The 11463-nt window shown below is 36.3% G+C and overlaps 1 protein-coding gene across 2 annotated transcripts; it reads left to right on the forward strand.

The window, feature by feature from the left end:
* Positions 1 to 1107: 1107 nt before the first annotated feature.
* Positions 1108 to 9423, forward strand: LOC129263705 (calcium-binding protein P-like). 2 transcript variants are annotated; one of them, XM_064101146.1, is made up of 4 exons: positions 1108 to 1190; positions 5366 to 5633; positions 5831 to 5932; positions 6596 to 9423. In XM_064101146.1, exons 2-4 carry the CDS (start codon positions 5406 to 5408, stop codon positions 6869 to 6871), a joined length of 606 nt encoding a protein of 201 aa, XP_063957216.1. In that variant the 5' UTR covers positions 1108 to 1190; positions 5366 to 5405; the 3' UTR covers positions 6872 to 9423. The 2 variants fall into 2 exon arrangements, with proteins under 2 accessions (XP_063957216.1, XP_063957215.1); XM_064101145.1 differs by lacking the exon at positions 1108 to 1190 and adding an exon at positions 5015 to 5057 and having other exon boundaries at positions 5240 to 5633.
* The last annotated feature ends 2040 nt before the right edge of the window (positions 9424 to 11463 follow it).

An 11463-nucleotide genomic window follows, 5' to 3' on the forward strand; every position in this document is an offset into this window, starting at 1 on the left:
TTCTTTAAACATTTCAAACTTATGTCTTCATGCATCAATCAACATACTTTAAATGAATACAAAACAAAGTGCATTTTAAATAAAACAAAACTAAATAAATAGTTAACAATACAGAAAAGATGTAGCTGCTGCAAGCTTAACAACAAACTAATGTATACCAGTCAGTCCTGATATCAGTATTAGTGTAACAATAGTCATATAGTGGGAGCATGAAGTTGAACAATTCATGATTATACATAATTATATATGTTTGTTTGAATAATACTTGTTATAAAGATAGTAGTATGGTACTCTCTGTCACGAATTATTATGTATACTGTTGTATCACATTCATTTTCTATTCTGTTTTAGATTGCGCTGATGCATTTTGCACACAATGTATAATGCCTATAACACGAGTGGGCCAGACCACACATGTATTTCAATAAAAACCGACTTGAGAAAATAACGTGTATATAAATATATAAATAAATAAATAAATAAATGCATATAATGTATATATATATGTATAAATATCATATACCTGTAATATAATCTGATATAAACTAATAAATAAATAAATAAATATAATACATATCATATATGAGAAGGTATTGCTAGTACTCGGTTCGTGCCTGAAAAGTAGTCTCGATGAAAAGAAAAAAGTGAATGCGGCTAATAACAATAAACACAATTACAATAATGATGAGGATTATTATTATCATCATCATAATTATTATTAATATTATAATTGTTATCATTATTATTATTACTATTATTATCATCATTATGACTTATTAAGTAACCAAATATAATTCCCCAAAACCTGGGGGGGATGATTGTACATGCCATCCCCCCCACCTTGTGAGGTGGGGGGGATGCATCCCCCTCATCCCCCCCGTTGTCTACGCCCCTGATCACTGCCCTCGCAATATGGCACCTGTATATATGTTATATCCTGTATAATAATTGTAAATATGTCATAAACCTTTATACATGTACATGTAATATGTTTTAGCCTTCATTTGCCCCCACGTACGGGGACAAAAGGCGTTCTTTCAATTGAAAGTTCTAAGTTCCGTAATTCTTTCTTTCTCTCTCCGTAAATTCATTTTTGATTATGGAGGATAGCGCTAGGATACCATTACCGTTCCACACCATGTACCAGTACCAGCGACCAGCGCAGAACCATCACCAACGCTAAACTTTCGGTAATTATTCGATAATTTGATGATATCATGGTTATTTTTCTAGATTTTCTCAAAAAAGCATAAATATGGTAAATTATCATGATTAACTTTCATAAATTGCAATTAGAATTAATTTATGTACGTTTTTGTGTCGCATTTTGACCTCTTCATGCTCAGTTTGGTTTGGCCTTTCTTTTGCCATGGGTTCGGCCTCGGCTACCTCGGGCGTAACCCAGGGAGCTCCTGCCCGCGCAGCGGGCAGGAGCCAAGGGGCTTACCGTGTATTTGACCATACTCACGGGACTAGGGTGATTTATGGTCTAAATATTTCTCCCTGGGGTTACCTCGGGCGATGTTCGTGCAGGCTCCACTTCACTACCGCTACACTACGCTCCACCTACCCGAATATATTACTAACCTCGCGCAAAGAACCTCGTTTGGCAGTACAGTGCCAGTGGATTCCTAACTAGTCACTAGTAATACTACTACTACTCACTTAGACCAAAAGCTTCAGTCTCTGTATTTTGGTTGTTCCGCTGAACTGCGTTGGCTCACTAGACCAAAAGCTTCAGTCTCTGTATTTTGGTTGTTCCGCTGAACTGCGTTGGCTCACTCACCATACATAATGGTTAATGGGGATTACAGTAAAATGTCAGAAATTGTTGAATAAATCCCCAGAAACGACGGTTATTCCTGTCTACTACTCACTATACTACTACTAGTAGTACTACTAGTACTAGTGGCAGTGCCTGGGTTGCGCATGCTGCGACGCAACTTCTGGCCTCCAGCTACACAACACACAACTTCTCTAATTGGCTTGATTTTTCTGTGCGCAGCGGCATGTAATGAACCCTTGAATTGAGTGTTCTTTGACAAACTTGGGGAAAGTAAAAAAACGCAGTAGATCTATTCTAGGCCTATGAAAGATGAAAGAGATTTCCATTCAGTTTTATCATCACTTACTCAGTCTGATGGTGGGCCCCAAGTCTGCGCACCTAACAATTTGAGTTAAGATTTAACATGAATTTCTTCTTTTTTCACAAAATCTTTTGGTTAATAGTGTTTCTTATATTTATTATTAAGAGTAAGTGTAGGCCTACCAAATTTCTCATTAAAAAATGAAAGAAAATATAAGATTTTCTTGAAAAAACCTTTGGGCAGTCATTTTCAGATCGAAAAAAAAATGGTACCCCATGTCTGCGCACTCATTCACTTTGCACACGATTCAGGGATTTTGTTGTTGTTGTTGTTCGTTTTGGGCCTGTTTCACGCCCTAGTAGTCTCCTCGGTAGACACTTACTGTTGAGAACTCAAAGGTAGAAAAACTGAGCCTAGGTAATTGTTTTGTTGGCTAGTTTGGCTAGATGTTAGCGCTGGTGGATGAGACAAATGCTACCACCGATGCTCTAATTATAGATTGCATTTGCTTGGTCATTGCAGGGTTGAAGCCCAGGAGGGTGACCACCGAGATCTCTCTGAGATGGTATGGAGTGTTAGTTTTGCTGTATCCTATCTCTATGGTCTGTATCATCTTCAGTCTACTGGACTCATAGAGTGAACAGTGGAGAAGGACATGCTCTATAGTTTCCCTGTCTCTGTTGCAACTGCAGTTAGGTGAAGGGTGGTTGTGAGGGAAAATTCTGTGCATATTGTCATTGAGTTTGGTATGTCCTGTGAGCATCCTCATCAGCTTCACTTCTGTGGATCTTGGAAGAGAGCTGTGTGCATTCTTCCTGGCAACTGTGGGCTGGAGTTGGTATGTCCATCTTCCTTTTGTAGATCTGTCCCATCGTCGTTGCCACATCTTCTCAGTGTTCTTACGGATAATCTTGGCACTTTCCTTGTGCAGAGTAATTTCAGAAGCTAATGATGATGAGCTTGCAGCTTCCAAAGCAGCATCCTTGGCTAGTTGGTCAGCAAGTTCATTTCCCATGATATTTGCATGCCCAGCGATTTTGATGACAAAGGCTGCATTTTGAGGCCGTCACATGAAAGGCCCTGAATTCATTATTTTTCCACCACTTTGAGTCGGATTTTTAAATGAATACCTGTCTATGTATTGCATGTGTAAAGTTCATGCTCGTTGCGTATTTACTTTTACTAGAATCGCGCAGATACCCGGGTGCGCAGACTTGGGAGACCGCGCAGACTTGGGGGAACTGACCATATATTGCTTCATTACCATGAAATAATGTATCATTGTGTAATTCAATAGAATAATAATAGATTAGAAACACGGAGGGTGCCCTCTATGGTGAAGTCCCCTCAAAATAATAAAAATTGTCGAAAAATTACACAAAAAATTGAGCTTGTAAAATTTTGTAATCAACAAGTCTCTTTAGTTGTTATGTGTATCTTTTTTTTACATCTTTAAGTTTGTAGATTTTGATGTAGGCCGTATACTATTATTACTAGCAAAACACTGGGGTGCCCGCTACACACTATGGCCCCCTCTTTAGTAAAATTCCAGCCTTCTTGAGACAAATCCTGTGAAGTTTGGGATTTTACCATTGAGGGAGCCCTCCTTTCTAAGCTATCAATTTCCTCTTGACTTACATTATTTCTTAATAGTGAGGCAATGTCGACTGAGTAAGTTATGATAAAAATGAATTTAACATGTTCTTCATCTGTAGATACTGCGATTTTCCAAGGGCAAATAGAGCATTCGCTTCAAATCTACATTTACGTCAATATCTCAAAAGACAACAACATAAATGTTTGGTTTTTGCCTGAAATAGGCACATATCTACAATTTGATCATAAAGAATACTTGCGAAATGGAATAGTTCCGAGTGGCTTGGAAAGAATGAAATAAATGCTTATTATCTCAACTTGTGCAAAATGTAGATGCTGCGTTTTTCTATGGGGAAAACCCTAAGTTCAGTGTACATGTAGATACTGCGTTTTGCAATATTAACTGAAAAATTTCATTCCTAAAGAAATTCAGAAATCTTGATATGTCATGTGGAAAAAGGTGGTTTACTAACTTATGAAAAAAAGTGAAAATTAAAAAAATGTCAAAAAGGGCAGTTCCCCGGTTACTTTTATGAAAAAAAGTGAAAATTGAAAAATGTCGAAAAGGGCAGTTCCCTGACTACTTTTATGAAAAAAAGTGAAAATTTAAAAAATGTCAGATACTTTGTTTTTCTGTAAGTGTGCAGAAATAGCGTGTGCAGTGTTAATTTTTTATCACATATTTTGTGCTAATGGTAATGTGCGACATATGGACAATTCCACGTTATTCACTTTACACAATTTAGTTAACAGAGCATATTGTAACTGCAATATTTTGGTTATTGGGTAGTTTGACAATCTCTCTTTCTGTATAAGGTTTATGATATATCTTAATCCACCTTGGTATGTAATAATAATTCAATTCAATAATTCTATCCAGAAAATATAAACAAGCAAACGATTGTTACGTTACATTTTTTAAGTCAAGAACATGACTTTGTTAAAAAAGTGTCCTCATACTGGGTGGAATAACCAGTAGTGGGTTTATGATTTTTATAACTGGCATAGAGGTTCACAAATGTAGATGCTCAGAATTTTTGAAAAATTACACATGTTTGACAAATTTACCAAAATTAGCATTACTCACATTACTCACGTTACATATTTTTAACGTAAATCCTTGTCATGCTCCTGACCATGAAAATTTGCTTGAAACTTTGTATTTAGATGTAATTTGCTATTGAAATTATTTTAGGCATAAAAAGAGAGATTCTCACCTGAATATTGTGTAGTGTATATATATATGCTGTTCATTGTTTTGTTAATTTGTTATATTGTTCATTTGTTAAATTTGTTCATTTCACTTGTTCATTTGTTATATTTTTTTAACAAGGTTCCGGCCCCGGACCGCGCCAATTCACTGTATATCTCCTGGTGGGTGTTTCATAAAGCTGTTCGTAAGTTAAGAGCGACTTTGAGAACGACTGGTGATCCTTTCTTGTGGTAAATGGTATATTCATTGGCGACGGTTTAGCGCATAAGAAAATAAGAAAGGATCGCCAGTCGTTCTTAAAGTCGCTCTTATCTTACGATCAGCTTTATGAAACAGCCGCCAGGAGCTAGGAGCTGGACATAGAGGAACAGAAGATCCTGCGTTCATGACTAAACCTTATGTAACCTTATGTAGACCCTGTATATCGTAATTCACATGGATAATTTGTGAATTATTCTTCTTCATGCAGAACTCTGACTGAGCCAGAGGTTTCAAGAATCTGTTTCACTATGAGCTACCCACCACCAGGAGGAGGAGGGGGTTACCCCTACCCACCCGATGGTGGAGGGGGTTACCCCCCTCAGCCACCCCTCAATCAGGCCTACCCACCCCCGGGACCAGGAGCGGGCTATCCACAACCACAGACGGGCGGAGCTGCCGGGGCGTATCCACCCCCACAGACAGGTGGAGCTGCTGGAGCATATCCACCCCAGCCTTACCCTGGAGGAGCCGGAGGGGTAAGTTCCTTACCAACCTCTTCACCTCTTTGCTGTTTAGGCCTCGGCCTTGGCCCAATTCACGGTGTACAAAGTCTATTTGAGATGGGTTTTCTCTAGTGGTTTTGAAATTAATACCAATGAAATTAACAGCCTCGACTACATTTACATTCCTGCTTGTTCAGATCCTCATGATATTTTCATTGTATACATTACAGGTGCCACCACCTGCCTCTTACAACCCCCCACCCCCAGGGGGAATCCAACCCCAGGGATACCCAGGACAACCACTATCTTACCCCACCCAGGGACAAGTACAGGTAGGAATATTTGGATGTTTGTGCCATCTTTAATGTGTATTAAACAGATATATAACACTATCATTAAGTTCATTTATTCACTCTAATCGCGGCTTTGGTATTTAGATCAGTTTTGTTTACAATATTGATGCTTATGTTGTCATCCATTTCCATTTGACCTTCACCTTACTTCCTACTTCTCTAGTCATTCCTCCCGTATACAGATGTTTTTTAATAATTCCTTACATTCTCACATTTGATTCTTTTTAATCATTCCAATGTCAGTATAATAGTAATACATGTAATAATAATGTAATATCTCACTCAGGGTAGCCACTTCAGTTCCGAAAACTATTCTCCCAGCGGGCCCTGCTTAACATGATTATGTTATTATTACCCTGGCTTTAGCATGGCTACTTTGAACGGGTGCTCAAGCATTCAAGAAATTTCTTCCTACCGGGTACCAATTCACCTCACCTGGGTCGAGTGCAGCACAATGTGGGTAAATTTCTTGCTGGCGGAAAACATGCCATGGCTTGGAATAGAACCCACGCCCCTCAGATTGAGAGACGAGAGTCATAACCACTAGACCACGACGCCCCCACATTTAATCATTGAAGTGGTGAAGTTTATAGACCACGTGGCATTTTACTTTTATGTAACTTTCTATTGTCTAATTCCTAGTACCCACAAGCACCGGGCACTTACCCTGGTATGGCTCCAACGGGCTATCCAGCCTCTGGCTCCGTCGGGGTAGTTGTGCATGGCAAGAAGAAGAAGCAGAAGAAGCTGAAGAAACACAAGCAAAAGCGTCACTCATCATCTAGTTCTTCCAGCTCCTCATCATCATCGTCGTCATCGTCGAGTTCATCGAGCAGTGACTCTGATTGCAAAGGCCATGGTCATAAGGTGAAGGTGAAAAAACATAAGAAGAAGAAGAAACACAAGGATATGTGGTGAATTCAAAGAACTGGGGGGTGTTTCACAAAGATGTAAGTATGACTTAGAGTCGCAGTTAAATACTGAGTTGTGTACGGTATAAATGCTTGACCGCATTGTTCAGATCATGTCATGACGACGCACACTACTGCGTATCTATCAATAAGATCGCGCGTTGCATATGATGTACACGTCAGCATTTAAGTGCGACTTAAGTCATACTTAAATCTTGGTGAAACACCCCCCTGGGCCCCGTAACATAAAGGTAAGTGAGTAATCGCAAATTGTAAGAGCAATTTTGATTGGTTCCTCATTACTGAGTACAATGCATATACTTACAACAATATTGTAATATAGACAGGCTATTTTTAAATAGCGATTAATCGCTAACCTTTGTGTAATGCAATCTCTAACCTTTGTGTAATGGAGCCTGGCCTGGGGAGCTTTTCATGAAACATATTGTAGTGATATTTGCTGACTGATTTGTTCTTAGCCAATCAGATGCTAGAAATTTCTGTAGCTTATGACTATTTTCAGTGAAAATCACTGAATAATTTTGATCAAGAAATGCTCTCCAGGGGCCAGTCTTACAAAGAGTTACTATTGATCCAACCGATCGCAACTAAGCCAGCAAAGTCAACATTTGAAATGCATGTTTGCTCAAAAATTTATCTACATATGAATGTATATCCATAAATTCATTGATTACTTGACAAGTTAGTGTGTTCTCCTTTGTTTACAAAAGACATTTTGCAAATTTCCTGTAGAAAAATTGACACTGATGGATTTCCTTAGAGTTACAATTGATTGGATCAATGTATCATGGGACTGGTAAACACTTTAGTAACATGAATATCAGTATATGGGACTAGAGTGAAATTTCAGATCAGATAATTGGTATCTTTGGAAGTTTTAAAAGGTGAAGAAATTAAATATCTAACATATTTTGTCAATATCATACTTATAATTAACATACACAAAAATCAAGTTAAAAATTATTTGTCCGGGGGTCAAACTCAAGGTCAAATTAAAGGTCAAAGTTCATGACCTTATAAATCGCTCCAATACATTATTTGATGCATGTTTTGGATTCCTCTCTGAATTTCCTTTTGAATAGTACCAGTTTTGTGAAAATTGGTCAACACGTTACAAGGCAATGGCCATTGAAAGTTGAAGGTCACGCCCATTTTTGTCAAAACAAGGAGAAAAGGCCGGGCCATAGCACGAAAACAGACGGACCGATTGGACTAATTTTTTTCGTTTTGTGCTTTGGCCATGGGTGATTTTATGTGTACCAATTTATAACAAAACTGAGAGGCTTGGGTGCAACCACTGGATGAATCCAGATGGAATGACCCAAATGTGTTATTACAACAAGTTTTATGAAACAGGGCCCTGGTATTTGATATCATGGGATTGCACTTATCTTTTTGAAACATTGTGCATGGTGTAGGAAAATGACATGTAGTTAAAGATTTACATGTAGTAGGAAGACAAAAATAAGTTTGCATCTGTCCCCTTTTGTAAGGAAAATACTCATTATGAAGAAAAGCAAGAGAAGGATAGTATGGATCTTATGCACAAATCAAAAGACAAGAAACAAAGAATTAAAATTAAAAAAGGTGAAGAGTAGGAGAAGAATTGAAATGAAGGATTGAAGTGAGAATCAAAGTGATTAAGAAGGAGAAGAGGAGGAGAAGAGGAGGAGGAGAAGAGGAGGAGAAGAAGGAGGAGGAGAAGGAGGAGGAGAAGAAGAAGAAGAAGACAAAGAAGAAGGGGAAGGAGAAGAAGAAGAAGTGGAGGAGGAGAAGAAGAAGAAGAAGAAGAAAAAGAAGAGGAGAAGAAGAAGAATGAGGAGAAGAAGAAGAGGACGACAAGAAGAAGAGGACGACAAGGGAGAAGGAGGAGAGGGAGAAGAAGGATGAATTATCTTCTATGACACAGAGGCAGTATTCTTTGTGGCTGTATAGTATTTGTTTTTTCTCTATGCTTCCATGATATAGTTAAGCAGTACTTTGTATTTTGTAATATTACAAATCTTTATCATGAATATCAATATCAGACTCTGAATAATGTTGGTAATAAAGTGTGCTTTTTTATTGCTATGAATCGCATTACATACAATTTCTATTCATTGACAATAGTATTTTTTTCCTGTTCAGCTGTTCATTATTTGAATTGTTAGTTGCCTTGGACATTCATTGGATTAGATATGTGTGCATTAGAAATTGACTTATTATTATTCTGAATATTATTATTATTATTATGAATTAATTGATAAAAACTTCATGACTATTTAGAGTCTTGTTGTTTCATGTACATTGTTTTGTGAATACCCATGAGCATACAATTTACAAACTTCTTCCTCAATTTAATTAGATTTTTTTTTTTCAGACAGAGCATGTCACCTTCTTTTGGGTGTAAACCAAAAGACATGTTATTATAACAAATGAAGCATTCTGTAACAAATTTACCATCAGCCAATCTGATGGAAGGATTTCAGTAGCTTATAACTGCTATTGCAGATTTGTTATTTTAACAAGTTTTATGAAACAGGCCTCAGTCTTTCCATCTAATTTCTTTATTAGCTCATGATCTTGGATTGGTGTTTTCATGTATATTATATAGTCTTTCATTTTCAAATATTATTTAACCACACTCAGTCATACACACAGTACGACAGTAATATACTGGTACATATATATATTTTTTTTTTAATCAACTTATCTATCAACTTTAATGCTGTAGAAGTTTTGATGTTTGATTTAGAATGTATAATATTAATTCATCAAGGGTTTGACTGCATTTATAATTAAATGAATGGTGGAGGTGTTGATTTTAAGAAAGCATGAATGCTACAAGCAAGCAACCAGAGGACCTCTCTGAGGGACCTGGTAATGAGGATAAATGCCTTACCAAAGGGGCACTAGCGCATTGAGTGGGAATCGAACCTGGGTCACAGGAATTTGAAAGCCGCCCCGCTCTGTACCGACTGAGCTATCGCGCCTCCTCTATGAATGATGTATGGAAGTTCTTTATTGAGCAAGAATGATATATTTTTTTAAAGTAGTACTAGTTCAAGGAAGATCGTGCAGAGAAACACATTTAAGTATGAATATAAGAATGACCCAATTAAGTACATGAGAGCTCATTTCAAGTTAACCAAGAAAAACAACCTCCCCCCCCCCAAAAAAAAAAAAATGAGTGTGAAGAAAGAAAATGATAAAGTAAAGTAAACCTTACTTGAAGTGCCATTTATTTTCATGACAATACAAATGTCTGCAAAAATATTTAAATTTCAAAAACTCAGATGCCAGTAAACTCATATGCAATAAAGCAGCAATACCTAATGTGCCAATTATAAAAAAAACTTTGTATTGTGGTCCTGAGAGACTGTCTGTTTTTTTTTCTTCAATATAATTATGATGAAAATATGATTTTTTAAAGGTATTATGTCACTGGTTGTTTCCTCTTGTGCATACCACAGTGTACAAAAAAGTTTATAAAAAAAGCTGTACCTACATGTATGTATCAAATGTCTTCATTTCACACATTATTCATACTTGCCTCTCTATATTGGTACTTTGCCTATTAAAGGGGCAGTTCACACTGACAAAAGTTTATTTTTAGGAAAAAAGCTGTAAAAATAATTGAAAATATTAGTGAAGGTTCAAGGAAAATCTATCAAGGATGAAAAGCTTTAATTAGATATATTTTTTTTATTGTGACATCATTAGCGAGCAGCTTTCTCATGTATTTCATGTAGAAAAGAAATCAATAAAAAATGTAAATTTTTGACAAAAGTGAAAATGTTTTTTATTGTATCTTCAGTACATCACAGACAAATCATTTCACCCCTGCTCCAGAAAGACAGTTTTTTCAGTCATCATGGACCATTATAAAAAAAAAAAAATTTATGCATTTTAGAATTACATAACATTTTGGGTAGCTGCACCCAAGTAAAGTCACAGATAAAAAATAGAAATAAAGATTTTCTTAATCCTTGATGGATTTTTCTCAAACCAGGCTTAATCAATATTTTTTCAATACATTTTTCTGGTATTTTTACAAGAAACTATCCCTTTAAGTCAGATCTATAGGGACCCCCGGTTGTTGTTTTTTGTTTATTTTTGATGAGAAGAAATTCAACTTGTTTTTCATATTTTAGCCTAGAAAAATTGCGACCACTTTGGCAAATATTTCACTTATGGGAGGTTGACTTTTGCAAGTTTATTATATACTTGATTCATCAATATGTGTACTGAATATGGATTATTTATGGATTTTTAGTGCACATCGATGCAGGAGATATTGTAGAACAATATAAATATTTTCATTACTTTCATCATTTCTATATATATTTTTTTTTCTTTTTTCAAAGAACCAACTCAGATTTACATTATGATTAATCAACAATAGTATCAATTACTCATGCAAAGTGCTATAATGAATATATAAATATATATATATAATATATATATATATATAATGTTACTTAGTATTATGCTGTAATTACTGTACTTCTTCTATTGTGCAAGTCCTTGGAGCTATAATTCATATTTAGGATTTTGATAATACTACAATTAATATGGCAACCATAATAAGTTTTTGAA

The sequence above is a fragment of the Lytechinus pictus genome, chromosome 6 (assembly GCF_037042905.1).
Source record: "Lytechinus pictus isolate F3 Inbred chromosome 6, Lp3.0, whole genome shotgun sequence".
Classification (NCBI taxonomy): domain Eukaryota; kingdom Metazoa; phylum Echinodermata; class Echinoidea; order Temnopleuroida; family Toxopneustidae; genus Lytechinus; species Lytechinus pictus.

What these genes read in the sequence shown, in the direction of transcription:
- LOC129263705 (XM_064101146.1), top strand. Translation starts at nt 5,406, where the DNA reads ATGAGCTACCCACCACCAGGAGGAGGAGGGGGTTACCCCTACCCACCC. An exon ending in ACCCTGGAGGAGCCGGAGGG is followed by an intron (nt 5,634 to 5,830) that starts GTAAGTTCCTTA and finishes TATACATTACAG; the next exon opens with GTGCCACCACCTGCCTCTTA. An exon ending in CCACCCAGGGACAAGTACAG is followed by an intron (nt 5,933 to 6,595) that starts GTAGGAATATTT and finishes TCTAATTCCTAG; the next exon opens with TACCCACAAGCACCGGGCAC.